Source organism: Zootoca vivipara, chromosome 7 (genome assembly GCF_963506605.1).
Source record: "Zootoca vivipara chromosome 7, rZooViv1.1, whole genome shotgun sequence".
In the NCBI taxonomy this organism is placed as follows: domain Eukaryota; kingdom Metazoa; phylum Chordata; class Lepidosauria; order Squamata; family Lacertidae; genus Zootoca; species Zootoca vivipara.
This window is the reverse complement of record NC_083282.1, coordinates 8,482,097-8,503,681: the sequence shown is the minus strand read 5'-3', so window position 1 is coordinate 8,503,681 and position 21,585 is coordinate 8,482,097. Positions and strand designations below refer to the sequence as shown.

Here is a 21,585-nt window from a genome sequence, read left to right as displayed (position 1 = left end):
AACTTGCGCAATTTCAACCGTGTGCAGTTAAAACCGTGCAAGTTAATTGATGGAGATGATAAACAGCTGCCCTGGACACAGAATTGACCTGCGCGTCCAGGCAGAGAATTGACTCTCAGGCTGAGCACCTGTATTAGAGGGGCCCAGGTAAACCCCACCCCGCACAATCAATCACAAGACATGGCACACATACACACACAGCATTTGAATGAAAATGTCCATCAACTTTTATTGGTGGGGGGCCAAAGGGACCTTAGCCCCTAGGAGTTTGTTCCTGTGGTAGTCATCATTTCTATAGGTATACCAATATAAGTTCCCCTTTGTAGTTTGCAGTTGGAAATCATGTAGCATTAATAATCTCTGACATGTTTTCAATCATACCCCCAAATTTGAAAATTCATTTGTGATTTGAAATGTACACTTTATTATGATTTGATATTTTCCCCTTCGTGGATTTTATGAGCTTCCTACTAGGCATCACTAATATTGAAACCTACTTTTATTGACTGAAGTTCTTAAAATGCCATGTTGGAACTTTACCGGAATAATACATCATTAGTAAAGTTCCAGAAAGGAAGGAAACTCCACCAGGTTGTAAGCTTGTTGGTTATGAAATACCTTTCCTGTCCAGTGTCCAAACAAGACTTTACATCTGCTGATAATCAGGAAAAAGGTCACTGTAAAACTTCCACCAAGTTGATTGTTTTGGCTGCTTACCCAGCTTCACTGGAAAGTGGGTAATTAAGTTTATTAGCAATAATCCTATTGTTCAGATCTGATCCTTTCCATTAAACCCCTTTTCTCCCCTATGATATTTCCCTTCTCTCTTTCATTCCTTTTCTTTTTGTGTTGTGTATTTTAGATTGTAAGCAGGGACTTACCATTGATATTTCTATGAAAGTCACTCTCAGTCTTTGGTAGGGGCATGTTGAGGGAGGAGTGTTAGAGGAGTATTGCTATGTGATTGTTTTTAAAATATAGTATGTATATTTCTACCAAAAAAAATATCATTTGCAGAAATCGTTTTATATAGTATTAGCAAGGGCGGATGTGGGTAATATGGTGCTGTGAGTGAGGACAAAATTTGGCACACATGCATGCTAACATAAAAGCAATATAAGCCCTACATGTGAGTTCTTTTGGAGAGAAGGGAGTAGGGTTGTCATATGTCCAGAAAAACCCAGACATGTCCTCCTTTTGGGGGCCAACATGCCCATCTGGGTTGGCAGCAGCTCATGATGTCCTCTTTTGTGATCTTCAAGATATGGCAACCCTAGGGAGACCATCAAGGGACAGGTTTGGCAAGGGGTGTGTGCATGCACAGACCAAAGGATATACTAGGACTTGATTCACACAATTTTTCCCTAAAATTACTATTGAAGTCATTTTGGTAGGGAGAAAAAGCTACGTTTCTGAAAAGTATTCTTTTTTATTATTTACTGGTAGGTATGGGACCCAGGTGGCGCTGTGGGTTAAACCACTGAGCCTAGGGCTTGCTGATCAGAAGGTCAGCGGTTCGAATCCCTGTGACGGGGTGAGCTCCCGTTGCTCGGTCCCAGCTCCTGCCAACCTAGCAGTTCGAAAGCACGTCAAAATGCAAGTAGATAAATAGGAACCGCTACAGCGGGAAGGTAAACAGCGTTTCCGTGTGCTGCTCTGGTTCGCCAGAAGTGGCTTTGTCATGCTGGCCACATGACCTGGAAGCTATACGCCGGCTCCCTTGGCCAATAATGCGAGATGAGCGCGCAACCCCAGAGTCGGTCACGACTGGACCTAATGGTCAGGGGTCCCTTTACCTTTACCTTATGGGCTCAAATATATATATCCTGAAGACCCAAAAACAAAACTTTTCCTGATCTGAACGAAGCTCAGAAACATGGAGAAATAAAATAGAAATGTTTACCGTTTCAAGGCAGAAATGATTACCAATGGAAAAGTGGGAAGAGGTGGCAGCAGCCAACCTAAGATGTTTCCTGTTTTGTGGTGCTTGTATGAGAGTGTTGCTTTAATCTTTTGGTATTAAGTTAAACGACTCCTTTGTGTATAGAAAAGAAGAATTGAAATCTATGTCTGGCACGACATTTCTACTAGGAAAAAATCCTTTGGGTATGGAAATAAGAAGATGCTGAAACATCTTTTTGTTCTTGCCCGGGTTTTACGTTTAGTGGAAAGTGAGGAAGCTGTGGATCCTGCCAGCCCCAAGGGGCTGGGAAATTTTCTTTCTTTGACTCAAGTCTCCAATCTGTCTGGCACTCTCTATTGTCAGAACTTGGAATTCTGTGCTTGAATCATACAGGCTGCCTCATTCAGTTCAAGGGAAAGAACAATGTTTTTTTTTTATATGGCTGGAGACACACTGATTTGAAAGAAAGAAGTGTCACTTCCTGTGCTGTATCTACACTTTCTTCTCCTCCCTCTGTTGCCTCTGCTCCAATAGATTTGAAACAATACAAAATTTGTTTACATGAGGCAAGTGGAAGAAATGTGTTCACACATCGCAAGCAGCTAGCTCTCTTTAATACCTTTTGTTTATATATGGATGCAAGAGAACTCTAAACTTAGGCCAACGAGACAGAATTTTACTTTTCAACAGAAACAACAATTACAATCGTTAAGCTGTCATTCTGTCCCTTCCTAAATAGGAGTAAGCAAGCCACATTGATCTTGATGCAACTTGGAGCAGACCTGCATAGGACTGGACTGCAGGTGTTGTAAAATCAAATCATAAATGGTATTTTGATGCAGGGTGGCATCAAAGCACATCTTACCACAGGTTTTTTCACAAGTTCAGTACCAATGAGTATTGAATATCTGAATGGAACTGTAGAGGAAGGAATAAATGAAAGTGTCAAATATAGAGGGAGGGAATCCAGGGCTCAGGACAAACATATCTGGGCTAATCACCAATTGCAAACAGCATAATGTTACTTCCAGAGGGTGGTTCAAAAGTTGCACACCATGCAGTTTTTTTAAAATTTTGGAACAGCATTTCATACCTCTAACCTACAGTACACAACTGCACTAGAAAAAGTGGGCCATCACTTTGTAGAAATAAATCTCAACAAAAACAATGAAAACGGCACCAGTGGAGATCTTTTGCTACTGTACCAGAGCTATACCGGTAACTTTTACACTGCTGCAGACAATGGTGTAATGCTGCACTTCCTTACAAAGTTTACATTCACATGTCTAAAATGTGTTTTATGACATTTCAAGATAAACTCAAGGCCACAAATCCATTGTTTGAATCCCAGTTCTTCAAAGTTATTGCAAAGTTATTAGTAAGTGTTGCAAAGGGTCCAGTAAACACTTGAAAGAGTATTTAGTTGTGCTTCGTTTATGACTGTAAATGCTAAACCAGCAGTCTTACTCTGCTTCTGTGGCAGATTCCAGCAAAGGCACCATTTTTAAAGTTTAAATTGTACGTCAGATTTATATATAAATATATATTTAGCACTAATGTGGTATTGTTTTGGTCAGACTGGATCAAACACACGACTCCCCCCCCCCCGGCACTGATTTTTCAAAGGTTGTCCACTGTGCAGAAGAGCTTGAAAATAAAAATACCCGATTATCGTTTTTTAACTGTTGTCAATGGCCTATTTGAAATATTAAACCCCCATATATATGGAAGTGCTCTAAATATTAAAGCACTGGTCAAACACATATGATGGAATTCCTCCCTTTTGATGTGTCTTGTCTTCCAGGAGTAAAGAGGAATTTCCCCCCATCTTAGCTGCCCAGTTTCCCCCCAGGTCTACCTCTGATGTATTTATGGGAAGTGCTGAGAAAGTGCTAATATCTCGTTTCCACACAACCCCATACCAGTTTACTTCCAAGGATACTGTAGAGGCCTATGTTTTGCTGGTATGTGAGTTACTGAAACCAACGATCAACAATTCCTTAAGTTTCCTTGGTTATCTTTTTTTCTTTTTAATGCAACTTACCATTTCTCTATGCCATGGGGTAGGCAAACTAAGGCCCGGGGCCAGATCCGGCCTTCTAAATCTGGCCCGCAGACGGTCCGGGAATCAGCATGTTTTTACATGACTAGAATGTGTCCTTTTATTTAAAATGCATCTCTGGGTTATTTGTGGGGCATATGAATTCGTTCATTCCCCCCCCTCCAAAATATAGCCCAGCCCCCCACAAGGTCTGAGGGACAGTGGAACAGCCCCCTGCTGAAAAAGTTTGGCGACCCCTGCTCTATGCATTTGTCTGGAGTCTTTAAAAAAAGGCTGGTGAGTGACAGGTTTGAAAAGTGCAATGCAGCCCTGTAGCTCTGAACGAAGCTTCTTGGACTTCAAAGGCAGGGAGATCTTGATGGTGGCAGTAGTGAGTGATTCGTCAGAAGTACCTCTCCCTTGAGTGAACCCTGTTTGCCACACCATACTTGGGTTCAAGCGAGGATTGTTTCTTGTGAGTAAAAAGAGCACACCAAGGGGATCTTTCCTCCAGACAAAGCAAATCTTTTGCACATAGAAAAATAAGATATCAGAGAATGGCTGGCCTTCTCTTGCTATGTATTTTAGTATCATTTTGATGTCTCCCACCCTGCTCACCATGTGGGACACTACTGACACGGTTCAGTAGAAAAAGCACTCAGACCCCAGAGCAAAGAAATTCAATGCTGTTTAAACGCACATTTCACCTAGGCAGTGAAATAACTAAAAGTAGAAATTCAATTTTACAACTCCTCTCTCTGTCTCTGTGTGATACCGTATACATGCCTTGTGAGCCATAAGTGGGCACCTTTGAGAAGTTTCTCTGCAGATTGGCCCTTAGTCACTACTGAACAATCAGCTGAAGTGCTGTGACCGTATATGAGCCATTAGCACTTCCTTTTCTTTGAAGAAACGTTCCATTAGATGTCCTGTTGAGCAAATAAGAAGTCTCCTGGGCATAATGAACAAAAGAACAATGCCTCTAGAAATGCAGGCAAGTGACTAAATATTAACTATCTATAGACAGACAGTTTGCATGTTTGGAAGCTGGTTTCTAAAGCCATGTTATCTTTCTGGTACCAGATGTACTTCCCATACCCATATCCGCATATATTTCAGACTACTTGGGCAACAGAACAGAGATATAAAATTGCCCACAAATGGTCTGCTCATAATTTTTCTCAAAGAGGGGAATTATTCATTGGTGCAAAGCCAGCTATCATTCGAAATGCCTCCATCTATCCACTTTGTCATGGGTTATGAGACTATCCATCAACCCAGAGGTTTAGAAGCAACCTCAGCAAGGAAGGAACTGTTTACACATTACTATAAAAAGGTAAAGGACCCCTGAAAGTTAAGTCCAGTCGTGAACGACTCTGGGGTTGCGGCACTCATCTCACTTCACTGGCTGAGGAAGCCGGCGTTTGTCCGCAGGTTTTCTGGGTCATGTGGCCAGCATGCCTAAGCTGCTTATGGCAAAACCAGAGCAGCGCATGGAAACGCCGTTTACCTTCCCACTGGAGCGATACCTATTTCATAGAATCATAGAGTTGGAAGAGACCACAAGGGCCATCCAGTCCAACCCCCTGCCAAGCAGGAAACACCATCAAAGCATTCTTGACATGGCTGTCAAGCCTCTGCTTAAAGACCTCCAAAGAAGGAGACTCCACCACACTTCTTGGCAGCAAATTCCACTGTCGAACAGCTCTTACTGTCAGGAAGTTCTTCCTAATGTTTAGGTGGAATCTTCTTTCTTGTATTTATCTACTTGCACTTGTGTGCTTTCGAACTGCTAGGTTGGCAGAAGCTGGGACCGAACAATGGGGGCTCACCCCGTCACGGGGATTCGAACCGCCAACCTTCCGATCGGCAAGCCCAAGGCTCGGTGGTTTACACCACAGCGCCACCCGCGTCCCTACACATTACTATACTAAAGCATAAATTTTGGATCACCCAAATCCTATACCCCTCTTTCTGGAAGACTCTTTTCTGGGTGCTGTAGCACGGTGTCCGGTTCAAAGTTTTGTTTTTATGTTCCATCGTCCTCGGACATAGGGCACCTAAGTCATACACTAATAAAACGAGAACTGAAGCCTTGCACATCAGTCTTGGGCCACCCAAAACCATAAACACACTGGCCCATAGAAGATTGTGCTCTATGAGCATTAATGACCAGACAAGTCCTGTTTATGAGTGAACTTCACCTCCTTTTCTCAGGCTCACCACCTTCCACCCTTGTTCTCTTCTCGGGATCTCCCACCTTTCTCTCACTGCAATTTCACCCACCATGACTCTGGCCCTTGGGTGACTTTCCTTATGGGTTTATAGCCCTTCATAGAAAAGGGTTCCCCTTCCAACCTACCATAAGGGCTTGACAAAATGCTATGGGTAGGGATGTATGATTTGGGATGTCCTCAAAGTTATCTTGGCATACCCTCCAACATTTTTCTGTTGAAAATAGGGATGTCATGATAATTTTACTATTTATACCCCACACATCTTACTGGGTTGCCCCAGCCACTCTGGGCAGTTTCCAACATATATAAAAACCTAATAAAACATGAAACTTTTTTTTTAAAAAAAACTTCCCCAATACAGGATTGCCTTCAGATGGCTAGGGAGGCAGATAACACCACCACATTTATCAGATGAAAATAAGGACGTCCTAAGGAAAAGTGGGACATTCTGGGGTCAATTCTGAAGCCGGGACGGCTTCTCTAAATCCAGGGCTGTCCCTGGGAAATAGGGACACTTTGAGGGTCTGTTTTGGGGAGCAAAAGTGTGGAAACTTGATATTCAGGCTTTTTTCGCTGAAAGGATCTGCAAACTACCAACTTCAGAACCAACTTCAGAATTTCATCAAACCAGCTCAGGTCATTTGTGTGGTTTTTTTAAATGGTATTTACGGTCTATGTAACATAATGGTGCAAAACTTTCAAAATTTTGGTGAAGGAAGCCATTCCTTCATTTATTTTAAGCTCTAAGCACTATTTACTCTGAGGTAAATAAATGTGCCACACTGCACAGGATACCTGAATTGGCAGCCTGTTCTGTGAGCTTGCTTATTCATTCATTCATTTATGCATTTATTTATTTATCTAATACTTGCAGTGTCAAAAAACAAAGCAAAGCAAAACAAAACCATTCTTCTTCAGAGAAGAACAGCAGATTCAAAGTTGATGGACTATGCCAATCAAAACTTACAGGAAAAACATGAAATCAAGATAACTTTTTTAAATAAAATGGAAATGGTTTATTGAATATTTACAGATAAATTGTAAACGCATAAAAACATTGACAGGATTATTGTAATGACCTGCAGTTTCCAAAGAGTATTTATTTAAAGAAGAAGAATAAATGAGCAAATTAGGTTAATTTGGATAAGCAGAAGATAATAAAAATAAATTTAAGGAACCACAGAAAGAGTGGGAAGGAAGTCAAGTTTTGAAATGTCAAAATGATTGTAAGATTAGTGAAATGTATAAACTTGTAAAATATATTTTTAAAAATAGACCAAAATTTCAATAAGGAATGGGGAAAATATATAATTTACCTTAAAAACCATTGCAAACAATTGAAATTATTAGTAGGATTGGAATGACACTTGTAGTTTAATGTTGTTGTTGTTGTTTTCTGCGTATGATGGCGTTTTAAAAGATTTGGATGAACAGAAAAGATTCATGAGGGAAAGTTTCATATAAGGACCCACAAAGGGGAGGAGGGAAGTTCAAGAAATTCTTCGAGATTCTCTTTTTATTTTGGTTGTTAGATAATTGTTTGTTAACTGTCAAAATCTGTAGAAAGTAAATACTTTTTTTTTTGAAAAAAGAGAATTTTGGGGGGAAATGACAAAAAAAGCAAAAGAAAACCAACGCGCCAACGGCAACGAGGCGAGAGCCCGCCAAAAAAAAACCGCCACAGAATCGCTGACCGTTATTCCTGTCTTTCTAACAGCCCTTCACGCGCTCTCTGTCCAACCAGGGCCTCGCGCGCGGTAAGGCGTGAGCCAATGAGCGCTCGTCGTTCTGCGAGGGCCGTTTGTCTCCATCCCGAGCGAAGCCATTCCTGAGGGGAGTGAGAGAGAGCGAGGCGTCATTTTCTCTTCGCTCGCTATTTTCTCTCTGCGCGCAAGCGGGGCTAGTGGGGGCGGGACGCATCCTGCGCTACTCTCCCTTCGGGCAGAGCTTGGCCATGGCGTCGTCGTCGTCGCCTAAAGGCTGCTTTGCGGGCGAGTTGGCCGAGGTGGAGATCGACTCCGACGGCTGTTTTAAGTACATCTTGGTGCGGGTGCAGCGCGGAGGCAGTGGCCAAAGCCAAGGCGGCAGTCCAGGCCGTGTTGGCAGCCCAAGCCGCGGCGGCGGCAGCCCAAGCCGTGGCGGCGAGTGCAGAGACATCGTGAGGGGATCCGCCTCCGCCGAGTTGCACAGTGAGAGATGAGATTTTACACGCCGCCTTCGCACCCCCGCCCCAAGGCGGCCCACAGATTGGAAAATAGGACATAGGCGTCTCTCGCTCAATCCACCACTTGGCGAATTGTTATTAGATAGATAGACAGATAGGGACTCTTTAACAGATTAAAAATAATAACAGCTAGAAATTTGTCGGGGGAGGGGAAATCATAAAAAAACCACAGATAAAAATAATAGAAACATTTGGGGGGGGGGGAGAGGTCGGGGGAGGGGAAATCATTAAAACCACACAGATAAAAATAATAGCTAGAAACATTTGGCAGGGGAGAAAGGTCGAGCGGGGGAGACAATTCTTTTTTTAAAAAAAACCCAAACATTTGGCGGGGAGGGAGAGGTGAGGGGGGAACAATCATTTTTAAAAACCACCGATAAAAATAACAGCTGCAAACTTTCTTTGGGGGGGGGACAATAATTAAAAAAGGATCCATTTAAACCATGCAAATATGGTCATTGCCAAGAGGTCCCCCCCAGTCCTCAAAAAGTACTGAAAAGTGTTAAAAGTAATTAACTTGAAGTTCTGTACCGCCCCGCCCCAGCAGAATCCTGAGCACCAAATGAAAGCTTGGGTACATGGGTGTAGCCAATGATATTTATATCAATAAAAATGCACAGCTAACAGGTTTGGGCCCCCCAATAAAAGGCCTGCCCCCACCTAACAAAACTTCTGCCTGTGCACATGCCCCATAATTGTCCTCTTTTTTTTAAATGCAAGAACTCAAGTGCTTTTTGGGGACATTCCCACCCCCAAAAAAGATCAACAACTCCACCCCCCAAACAGTTACAATAAAAATGGCATGGTGCCCACCCTTTAAATAAAAGTGTTAGTTTCCCAAAGTCTGTTGGAAGAAGAATGCAAACTGAATGTGTGTTGCCACCAGCAATTTTTGTTCTGTTGCTTTGTCTCGCTTTTGGGAAAAAGGGAACACGGCTGGGCTTCTTTCTGCTTGCTTAAGATTTGCAAAAATACACTTGCCAGTGGCTTGGTTAGGGATAATTCAGGACTTCTGCGACACCTAGAAAAATGAAATTTGATACACTGTCCAGCAGGGTACTACAAACACTAGAAAATGGGAAGTATGATAGTTTGTTTTAAGGGTGGGGGAGAGATCCCAAAATAAATTGAAATATGATAAACTTTGTAGTCCCAGTTACAGGTAGGTAGCCGTGTTGGTCTGAGTCGAAGCAAAATAAAATGAAGGAGTTTTTTTATTTTGCTTTGTAGTCCCAGTTAGAAGACTTAAATACTAGGCCATATGTATGGTTCACGTACAAGAGTATGAACTAGTGTAGATACAAAGTTGGGGAAACCCAGCCGGATGGGTGGGGTTTAAGTAATATATTATTAAAGTTTGAAAATCCTGCCCTAAAGGAAAGTGTTAAGATGCCTTTGCAACCCCCTATATGTTCCTAAAATTCTTTTTTAAAGGGGTGGGGATGGGAAACCATTTGAGCCCCCCGATATTTTTCCTTATTTTGAGCCAGCCTGAATATGCATGTTTAGCTGCCCAGAGTATTACATATAGCAGTAGAAATAAATTAAAAAATTAAAGTATTGTCCAGTAGCACCTTAAAGACCAACTAATTTTCTTCTGGGTATAAGCTTTCATGTGCATGCACACTACTTCAGATACACTGAAATAGAAGTCACCAGTGTATTTCAGTTTAGTAATAAGTTGTAATTCAGCAACTTATCTTTCAAGTCTATTTCTGAAATTCTTTTGTAATGACAGCTGCTTTGAGATCTTGTATTGAATGTCCTGGGAGATTGAAGTGTTCTACTGGTTTCTCTGTCTTGTGATTCCAATCTGACATCAGGAATCACAAGACACAGAAACCAGTAGGAGAACACTTCAATCTCCCAGGACATTCAATACAAGATCTCAAAAAGGTGCTTTTAAACGGGTGTAATACTGTAAAAATGGGTCAACGAAATATCACAAATGGGTCATAAATAACAGGTTTTGTTTAATGTACTGAACCTTCCCCTAGAAAGGGTAGATTTGGACTAAATTGGGGAGGGAGGGAGATATAGACTGGGATTTTGATGGTATTGACAGTGAGATACTGTGGAAAACTTAATGCATGAGTAGCACTAATCCCACATTGAACACTCATCTTGAATCACTCAAAAGTCCTTTACAACCATACTTTATTCTTCTGATAATCCTAGGAAGTAAGACACTGCTAATGCCATTTTACAAAAGATGGACTGAGAATAAAATACTGTACGCTTGCCCATGGCCATTCAGTGAAATCCAATAATAAATGCAGTTCTCCCAGACTCAAGTACAACTCTAGTCACTGGATTTCTCTATTCTAGTGGATTTCCCCCACTCAATTGATAAATCAAAAGATGAGGAGCACCGTTTGTTTGTGATAATTCCTGACATCTTTAGGCCTGAAACACCCATGTTAAAAATGCTCCAAATCTGTACAGAGGCAACGTATTAAATGCTAACGCTCAAATGAGGCAGAATTATTTTTGTACTTCAAGTATTTACACCTTTATTTTTATAAAGTATTCGTAGTGCTATTATTGTTTTGCAGATCAGCTGTATGAAAAGATATGTTGTGAACTTGAAAAGATGGGCTGTATGTGCAAGTGCCTTGGAGGAGGAAAAATTGATCACAATAGCAAAGACAAAAAAATCCATGTATCTGGTAATTCAGTAAGTGTTGTATACATCCAGTATCTAAATATGACAATTCACTTCACATATGTTCTAGTAATTAATGATAATGTCACAAAAATGTATTTCATATTGGTCTCTGAGAAGGAGCACAATTATGAATTACATAATATTGACGGAACTGAATATTTGTTTAGTATGTGAATGTATCAGTCATTGCATAATCCACTAAGAAATTTACTTTTACCAGAAACAAGAAATGACTTGTATTATTTTAAAGCTTTATGAATAAATAAAATAAAATCCCTATGAAAATAAAATTTTATAATTAAGTTGCTACAAAAGCTCAGGCAGGTGACAGCATCCTAAAACAAGCTAGTATAATTACCTGTGAGAAGAGCCACAGAATCAATCAAGACTGGTTTGCTGAAGTCCAGCATCTACAACTATATTGGCTATTTAAAGGTTGCTAATAAGATGTCCAAACTTCTCACAACCAAGGGAGAGCCATTCTCATCACAATTTTAAAAGAGCTTCAAAAAACCCTTCTCGCTTTAATATCTAGTATGATGAAGAGTTCTGGAGATCTTAAAAGCTTGCAAATGGTTTTGTTAAATTTTGATTGGCCTAATAAGGATTTAGGGTGGTGTAGGAACTGTTATAGGGACCCAGGTGGTGCTGTGGTTAAACCACTGAGCCTAGGGCTTGCTGACCACAAGGTCGGCGGTTCGAATCCCTGTGACGGGGTGAGCTCCCGTTGCTTGGTCCCAGCTCCTGCCAACCTAGCAGTTCGAAAGCACGTCAAAATGCAAGTAGATAAATAGGAACCGCTACAGCGGGAAGGTAAACGGCGTTTCCGTGTGCTGCTCTGGTTCGCCAGAAGTGGCTTTGTCATGCTGGCCACATGACCTGGAAACTATACGCCGGCTCCCTCGGCCAATAATGCGAGATGAGCGCGCAACCCCAGAGTCAGTCACGACTGGACCTAATGGTCAGGGGTCCCTTTACCTTTACCTTTAGGAACTGTTATATATTCTTACTGCCTTTGTTTTCCCCACTGTTCTTGGAGAAAGAACAGTAGATATTTTCTGCCCTCATTTTCCTTTTCGTTTCCCAAGCATGTCTTACTATCATAGGGGGGAGTAATCTGGCCTTTTGGGTAGAGAACAGAAAGAAAAGATCCCAATTGATACAAACTATGTGGTGTACTTAGGTACTTATTAAATGAAAAATGAGATTGATAATCATATGTTTGCTTTGAAGAAATTCTAGCAAGAATCTTTAGCGCACACATTTTCCCTTTAGGAGTAATAATTTTGTGCATTCTTCTTTCCTACAGGCATATGGTAAAGCTGATCATTCCATGACTGTGGCAATACTGAAGAAAACCTTTAAGGATTATGACATTAGTTGTTCAGATGACTAGTGAACTGTTGCTTTGCAGTCTAAAATTTAAAGTCAGTTTGTTCTTGGTTCTTTTCAACATAATTCTAAACTTCCACCAAAATGTATAATTTAGCTTAATGCTGAATAAAAAGCTTGACTGTGAATTTGTGGGTGCTTGATTCAAAATTGGTTTTAAAAGTTCTTCTGATCTTGTGAAATTCTGCTATAAGCATTTCAAATATTGTAAGACGCAATTTCTGCCCACAACCTAACCTAAAGTGGTGGTATCAGTTTAAAAACAATGTAGAGCTTAATCTGCTCTTAGTGAATGGGGATACAGTACAGTACAGTACTTTCACGAGTTCTGTCTACATCTTTCCTGTGGAAGCCCTTTTCATTTGGTGGAACTCTATTAATCATAGAGCAGAGATCAACTTTTCCTTATCTGCTTGATTAGATAAGGAGAGGGGGAAGGTTGTGGCTTAATTGGCCGCAGTATCAACAACTATTTATGCTTGGACAGAGAACAAGAATCCAACTTCACCCTGCCTTTCTTACAGAGAGGAGAAGCATCATGGATGGGAGAACATCCCCTGGGCACTAAGAGCCAAGGAGCAAAGCTTGGTCAGTTTCTGATTTCTAATGACATAAGAACTACACTAGGCATGGTGGACATATTAGGTCAAAGCCTAAGAATTCTATTAATGGATTTGCAAATTGATGGTGAGGCCTTGAGGCAATCACCAATCCATCTTAAAAGGACACAAAACACATTAACTCAACATGCTGCTACGACTTAAGTTAGGCATTGGGGCTACCAATACTGTGTACCTCTTTTTAAAGGTCCAGATGATATTCCAATAATTATTAAGTCTAAAACAGTTTTTTTAAAACTTAGGACAGGTTCAATCCCTAGTAACATGAACCAGAACTAGTGTGGGTAGGGATAGAATGTGGAATTAACCTCTCATAGCAGAGCCTTATAGCAGTAAAGATAATTTATTAAAAGAATTGAGTATTTCAAAGGTAAAAAGCTGAACCAAGAGATTTTTTTAAAAAGCTAATGTAACTAAAAATGGGTCTGAGCAAATGCCTTCCCACTTTATGGATTGCAGAAAATACTTTTCAAAATTCACTCTAAAAGGTGGTGCTTTCCAAAAATAATGTCTTGAAGATGCAGTCCATGCTGCCAGTCAAGGTGAAGTCTCCCAAATCCAGGAGGTCAATTTCTACCTAAGATTAACTTCACCTATAGAATCAGCTGATCTTCCCCCCTTTTCATCTGCATTTCAGAACCTGAAGGAGTGGCACAAGGTAAACTTTGCAAAGTTTACCTTGTGCCTCAAGTACTCTTGTGCCTCAAGTACACAAGGGAGTTCTGGTTAATTTACTCCAGTCTCTAAAGCAGAGGTGGGGAACCTGTGACTTCTAGAAGTTATTGTACTCCCAGCTCCTACCAGCCCCAGCCAGCATTGCCACCCCTAAATCAGTAGTCAAGAATGTTGAGAATCCGTTGGGGGAAAATCAGAATTGGAAATGGAGTGCTGTGGAGGAGGTTGTAGCTGGCTGCCACAGTGGCCTGTTAGAAGTTACAAATGGGGAATGGGGAATATGTGGCACCTGCTATAGTGCCACCTTCACAGGTAAACAGGTGCAATCTTCACAGGTAAACTTGTCCCAAGTAGTTAAGGGCTTTATATACTTGGCCCAGCAGCAAATCAGCAACCAGCGCAGACCTCCAAGCCCAGGTGTTACATACTGAAAGGTCACACTCCTGTCAGCAATCATGCTCCAGCATTCCATACTAACTGCAGCTTCCAGCTCAAGTGCAAGTGCAAGGGAAACCCCACACCAGTACATTGTTGTAATCCAGTCTTCAAGCAACCAACACATGAACTACCATGGCAAGGCTTTACCAGTCCAAGAATGGCTGTAGCTGTCAAACCAACTGCAGTTTTTAAGAGGCACTTCTAGCCACTGAGGCTACCTGAGCCACCAGTGACAGAGCTGGATCCAGAAACAACCCCCGACTGCAAACCTGCTCCTTTGCAGGGGGAGTGCAACCCCATCCAGGGTAGGCAATTCACTAATTTCTCAGACATGATAACTACTCGCCCACGGTGCCTCCACTTTGCCATGATTCAAGCTTAGCTTGTTTTCCCTCATCCATCTCACCACTGCATTCAAGCAATGCAATGGCTCAGTACTCTGTTGTATTTTTTAATTAAGTATTTAAATCTAAATGATTCATTCCTTCTCAGATTTTAAAGCCATGATCTCAGTGTATACTGTAAAGGAGATATTTTGGGGCTTAATAGCCCTTTAGTGTGATCATGTACCGTTTAACTAATTTGAAACTAAAAATTCATTTTTATTATATTGATCCGTTCTGATCTATTGTTTCTAATTCTGCAGAGCATTCTGCACAATGGAGGGGCTGCTGTCAGTCCAATCTGAGTCCATATTATGTGTAACAAGCTGGATTAGATATAGAATTTTCAATATCACAATTTGATGCAGAGCTCATATAATCTACTTAGATTATATAACAGATAGCAATAATAGAGTAAAAACATACCTGATTATGAACTTCCATGTGTTTGCATGAAGTGCATGATCTATGCTGGAAATAGCAGAACAGATCTCCAGCAAAGTATGAACAGCTGTAGAGCAAAGGACAAAAAGTAAATGCAAGGTACGTTCAGCATATAACATAGCGAACCGTTCAATACAATGAAGATCATTCAGTTCAACAAAGACCACCATTTCCCTATGTTCACAATATAGTAGTAAAGTGATAGCTGCACTTTTAATTGCTTTCATCTCACATTTAGCCCTGAATTTGAGAAGCAGATCATCCTGGACTGATGAGGAACACCAACTTTAACAGAAGGGAATAGGTATGTGGTAGGAGTTTATACATTTGGGAGAGTGGTTTGCTTTAAAGTGCATGGTTTGCATACACACCTGATGCTATAATTGCTATGCTGTCTTCAGCAGCACAGGAGTTCACAGATACCATCTCAAGCAGTTCCATAAACTGCTTTTGCAAAGCATAGGCCTCCTTAAACAGAGACTGGAGTAAATCCGAAAACAAGTGGAGACACTCGCTGTACAATGACTCACTATTCTGTAGCAAAATAAAAAAACAAACGGAGAGAAAGTGAACACATTGCATAGATCAGTGGTGGGAGTAACTAATTCATGAACCAGGTCATTTCTCTATTCATATTATCTGTAGCTGCTAAGCACTAAATACCAGATCTCACTACATACTATACAAGATGTATTCCAGAATTTATCCCAGATAAAACAACAGAGTTTCTTGCGACACCTTATAGACAAGCAAATGCCTTACTTTGGCATAATATACATTTTGGGTGTTTGGGTTTTTTTGCTGCAGCATACTAACACCAGAGGTTCTCCCCTCTGGAAATTATCCTTAAAAAGTATTAGTGCGTATTAGGATAGTATTTATTGAACAAAACTGTATTCAGGCTTTTTCAATATCGATTTCAATGGAAACAGACAAACACTGGAAAATTGTTTGCACCAAGTTACTAATTCTCTAATAACCTTGTTATACCCTGTGAGAATATAGTTGGCAATTATCTAAAGGGTTGTTTTCCACTGACAGCACAAGGCTATCAGGGCAGTATAGAAATTTAATTAATAGTACTAACTATGAAGTTCACCAACCTTGCAGTGTACAAATGTGTTCTTGATTACATGAAGAATGGAAGAGGGAAGACTGTAGACGTGTTCTAAGGGCACAACATCCTGTACAGTACAGATGTGGCGCACAGACCCTGTTAATGCTTCCAACACATGTACCAAAGTCTGTACGACAAAAATTTTATTATTGTAAGCATCAATGGAGGTTATATAAACAACAATTCAACACAAATCAAAACTGGCTTCTTTCCCACCATTGCAACCAGCTTTTCAAACTGTTTGAAAAACTGGCCTGGCTTAAGCTCAGCAATCAAGTGGCTATGGCATTGCAGCCTGCCTTAATACTATTGCTGCCACAGGTCCAAAGAGAGGGAGGGGAGGGGAGGCAAGTCGCACTGTGTCCACAGACACTCCTCTTCCTCTACATGGCAATAGTGACAGCAGTAGAATGCTTTTAAATTTCTCCTGAAAGTCAATAATGAGGGAGAGAGACAACAGTGAGGGCAATCCACAAAGAGAACCATAACAGAGAAGGCTCTGACAACGCCAGAGGCAGCCCCCTGTCGTGGCACTACCAACAAGGTCTTGGATCTTGTAGGGTCCAAGATGGTTGATAATAGGGGAGGTATTCAGGTCCCAAGCTACTCAGAGCTTTGTGTCTTAATACCCTGAAATGGGCCTACCGTGTTTCCCCTTTTTTAAGACGTAGTCATTATATAAGCCATAGCAGGATTTCTAAGCAATTGCGCGATACAAGCCATACCCCGAAAATAAGACATACTGATAGACCCTTCACCCACTAGCAATAACCCCCCTCCTGCCAGCCAACTCCCCCCTTAAAAATCTCTCCCCATTTTGCTGTCGCTCCACAGACACGTATTTCCTTTAAAAGCTTGTAAAAATGCACCGAACAGCCGTAGCTGCTGGCTGCCGAAGCCTTGTGATTTCCCTTCCCCGTTTCTGAGAGCATTTTTTTAGCCAAGCTGTGTAAGCTCTACTTGGTGAAGGGGAGAAAAGTGGGGTGGGGAGGAGATGAAGGCACGAGGAAGAAAAGAGGGGCGATTGAAGAATGCAAAGGCTGTTTTCCCTTTTAGGGAGAGACCTCCGTGCGCGCGTCTGTCTCTCTCCCCCCCCCCTGCGTCTCTCTCTCTCTCTCTCTCTCTCTCTCTCTCTCTCACACACACACACACACACACAGCCCACCTCTCGCTTCCCCCCACCTTTCCCTAAATTCCCTTCCATTCAATGCACGTTGATTTCCTCTTAACGGGAATCTCCCGTGTCTGATTGTTGTCTCATTGCTTTTACCGGGCATAAAGCAGCCTTTTAAAAATCCTGCTGCAGTTTTCTTTCTACCTTATGCTGCTTGGTTGTCTGTGGAGCTGCCCCTTTAAGGATTTGTAAGTAGTCTGGATCGCAGTCCTTGCCTTGGGGACTTTTATTTATTTATTAAGGACTTTTTCCTTCGCTGTTTGCGAGCTGCTAAAAGGAGCTGCTAAACGCTGCTTTACACAAAAGTTAAACTGCCGGTCCTAACAACACGTGCTTCCTCACCTCGCTGGCTCAATTGCTTCTCAATTGCTACCATTTACCAAGTCAGCAATCTTAATTGCTGCTTAGCTGGCTTCTTTGTTCTCAGCAGGTAGCTTCTTTGCTATCAGTGATAGCACTGCAAAGTGCTATGTTGTTGGAACTTCAGACAGTCTTGCAGTCTTGGGCAGCTGGCTGGTAGAGATCCTTACTTGCTTTAGGTATAGGCTACTGCTAGGACTGTATCACACAGATAGATTCCATTATACTGGTTTAGATTTAAGAAGCTCCAGTGTAGCAGATTGCTATTAAGTGAGTCCCCACCTTGGAGGAGAGAGAGAGCAGCCCTTCGCGAACATCCCAGGGCCGGGGAGAGAGGGCTGCACCAGGGACGCACACACCTCCCTTCCCTCAGACTCGTAATAAAAATACCGGTACCAGTAAGACATCCCACCAAAAATAAGCCACCCTGTGGTTTTTTGAGAAAAAAAAGTAATAAGACGGTGTCTTAAAAAGGGGGAAACACGGTAATAGCTCACAGGCAGCCTGTTCAGTACTTTCAGGAACAGTGGCACATGTTTCTATTAGGCTTCATTTAAAAGTCTAGCAGCCACATTTTGCACTAGCTGCAGCCTCCAGATCGTCCTTAAGCGTAGCTCCATTACAGTATTCCAGGTGGGAGGGCGATGTGTTTCAAACGCATGGGTCAGACTAGAAACAGGGATGATGAGAGTGGAGGCTTGTATCTGCCTAACATCAATCTACAAATGGCTGACATTGAATCTGCTCCCCCGAGGAATAGCCCCACTGATCCTCTGCGACCAGTTCCAGTCAGGCTGGGAGACAGCAGTCCTGAACTGGGTTTTGCCCCTCAAGCCCTTCTAAGTCTGCGGTTGGGCCAAACAAAAGTTACGGTTAGGCAAAGAATCAGACACCGAGAGACAACAGGACTGCTCAGGGTGCCCCAACTATAAAATTGGAGAAATTGAGAGAGATATAGCCGCACCGGCAGCATATCTCTTCTTTCTTGTATCCAAAAATGCAAGAAGGGCTTTTACTCTCATCAGAAGCTCGGCTCTGCCCTCGCCTGTCCTGGAAGGATCCTTTTAAAAAGTCCCATATGCTCAGAGAATTTGCGCCTCTTCATTGGGGGAGATAGGAAGCCCAGAGCACTTATTTTTTAGATGTCCCTTTTATAGAGACCATTGATCCCCTGCTGTCGAGGCTCGCTGACCTCCCAGAGAAGCAAAATTTTGATCTTCTCCTGTAAAGGCAAAGATCAAAAGACGACCTGGATGGTCGCCAGATTCTGTGTACAGATCTGTAGGCGCAGACCACCCCACGATCCAAACTAGTTCATTAAGAAAACCCCCAAACTCAGTTCCTCGGGTGATTCTGGGTCATTTCTCTGCGGTAGCTTATCTCAAAGTTTTTAAGTGTCTATACGCTTATCACATTTATAAATTTTAAATTTGCTGTTGTACAATGTTTGTTTTCCTTCTGGGATTGTAACCCCAAGTGTGTTTTATAAGCTGGTTTCGACCGTAATAAACTATCATCATCATCAGGTGGGAGGTCATCAGGGCATGGATAACTGAAGTCAAGCTATCTTGGTTCAGACATAGTCATTGCTGACAAATCTGCCTAAGCTGGGCATAAGCGCTTCCTGCCACAGAAGTCACTTGGGACCATACTATTTTATTATACTAACAAGTTGCAATCCAAGGATATTCCAAAACTACAAACATATTCTTTCAGTGGAGTGCAACCCTTTCCAGAACAGGTCTTACACCTAATTCCTGGACTTGGGTACCACCACCCACAGTACCTCTGTCTTATCAGAATTCAACTTCAGTATATTGGCCCCCATCCAGTCCATCACTGCTTCCAGACACCAGTCCAACATCTTCACAGCCTCTCCTGATGCCGATGGAATGGAGAGAGAAAGAGCTATCTGCCATCAGTATACTGATGGCACCAAGTTGCAAATCCCCAGATGACAGCTGCTAGTGGTTTCATATAAATGTTAACTAGCATAGGAGACAAAACGGACTCTTAAGGGACCCTGCAGCCCCAAAACCATAGACCTCGTAACAATCTCCTAGTACTGCTTTCTGATAGTGATTCTGCAGGTAGCAGCTGACTCAATGAAATACAGTACCTTCCACTCCTACCCTCTTGAATCACTCCAGAGGGTTGGGAGTCTCACTGTTGCAGGTGCTGCCGACATCCTTGGCACTGTAATTTGACCATGCTATAGGGCAGGCATCCCCAAACTGCGGCCCTCCAGATGTTTTGGCCTACAACTCCCATGATCCCTAGCTAACAGGACCAGTGGTTGGGGAAGATGGGAATTGTAGTCCAAAACATCTGGAGGGCCGAAGTTTGGGGATGCCTGGTGTAGAACAAAGGAGTCTTATTTTGCTTAGCTTTTCGGCTGATAAGGCTTTTCAGGCTATAGTTTTTGGCCATGAGCTGATAAGACTCCATTGGTTAAAAGTAAAAGGTAGACGACCCCTGGATGGTTAAGTCCAGTCAAAGGCGACGGGCGTTGCAGTGCTCCTCTTCCTTTCAGGCCGAGGGAGCTAGCGTTTGTCCACAGACAGCTTTCCCGGTCATGTGGCCAGCAGGACTAAGCCACTTCTGGCAAACGAAACACCATGACGGAAGCCAGAGTGCACAGAAACACTGTTTACCTTCCCACCACAGTAATCCCTTTCCCAGGTCGAATATCAAAATCTTTAACCAGTATTTCAAGGCAGCCCACCACACTTTGATGAAAAGTGAAAATAGAATTGAATTAGAAACACAGTTTGGAACTTGAAGTAGGAACCAAAGGATCTTTGCCTGGAACCCTAGCTGCATTTTCCTAGCCCAAGTATGGGAGGACCATTTTAAAACAGTATTTACTGACGATTGCCCCTATTTGTGATGATTATTATGCAGAGCTGACAAAGCTTCCACTTGAGTCCAGTTATGGTAGAAGTCTGTGTATTAATTAGGAACCTGAAGAGCAGTAAGGACCCGGGAAATGACTTTATCCCAGCCGAGTTGATCACATCAAACCAGTTATCAAACCCCCATGACTTCTCTGTTAGCAGAAACCACTGCAGACTGCAGTCAACTTGTAACGAGGATAGAAAAGGAGTGGGTTGTAGAAAATGACTGGGTGGGATTTGTCTTTTCTTCTGAAATATTCTTTCAATTCAGAGCTCATGAGGCTCCTGTCTGAATGTGCTTTTAGTGTAGCTTCTTCAACAATTATTTCTTCCTGAATTGGGCTTGAAGATACTATCTTAATTGGCACTGTTTCAATATAAGCTTCCCCATGTTTTATGTTATGTGAGATGCTTGTTATATCTTGATACCTGTTTGGCAAACTGGACTGTTCTGCCCAATTGCAAAAATTGAGAGTGCCCATAAGGCACCTGAAGCGCAGTTCAAAGAAACATCAACAACGGAACAAGAAACTGGCATCCAAATATTTAAAACAAATATGAATGCAAAAATGCAAAATCCTTCAACTGTCTGAATTCTGGATATATTCTTCATGTGATAATTAAAGTGGGATTAGGCAGTCACACTGGATAATAAAAAGTTTTTCTAAGATAATAGCACTAAATGCATTTCCAACTACCCACTGTCTTGCTCCAGTACTTTATCCGGGACAACTGTAAAAGTAGCTGTTAAAATGCCTCAGTGGTTCAATCTAAATTTAGATTCAGTTCCAGCCATCAGCATATCAACACTTAACACACCCCAGCCCAGGTGACTAAACTAGGCAAATGCTTGTCCAATTTGAACTATGCCCCTCTTCCTTCCTGCACTAATTTCCAATAAAGCTTATACCTCTTCAGTGTCCTGTTTGGTTACTGGAAATAAAATGAAACCAGGCTGGCTTTCTTCCAAGAAATGTGCATCTCTGAGCCAGATGTAGAGTGCAAACTGATT

The 21,585-nt window shown here is 42.0% G+C and overlaps 2 protein-coding genes across 2 annotated transcripts; one reads left to right on the top strand and one right to left on the bottom strand.

The window, feature by feature from the left end:
- Positions 1–8,019: 8,019 nt before the first annotated feature.
- On the top strand, positions 8,020–12,585 carry LOC118089152 (14 kDa phosphohistidine phosphatase-like). The gene is made up of 3 exons (XM_060277514.1): positions 8,020–8,370; positions 10,961–11,082; positions 12,383–12,585. Exons 1-3 carry the CDS (start codon positions 8,136–8,138, stop codon positions 12,467–12,469), a joined length of 444 nt encoding a protein of 147 aa, XP_060133497.1. The 5' UTR covers positions 8,020–8,135; the 3' UTR covers positions 12,470–12,585.
- A 2,163-nt stretch (positions 12,586–14,748) lies between these two features.
- LOC132592479 (FIGNL1-interacting regulator of recombination and mitosis-like) lies at positions 14,749–19,864 on the bottom strand. Its single transcript, XM_060277447.1, has 4 exons — positions 19,844–19,864; positions 16,129–16,269; positions 15,397–15,559; positions 14,749–15,092 (listed from the first exon to the last, which is right to left on the bottom strand). The coding sequence occupies exons 1-4, from the start codon at positions 19,862–19,864 to the stop codon at positions 14,971–14,973; spliced, it is 447 nt and encodes a 148-aa protein (XP_060133430.1). The 3' UTR covers positions 14,749–14,970.
- Between the last annotated feature and the right edge of the window lie 1,721 nt (positions 19,865–21,585).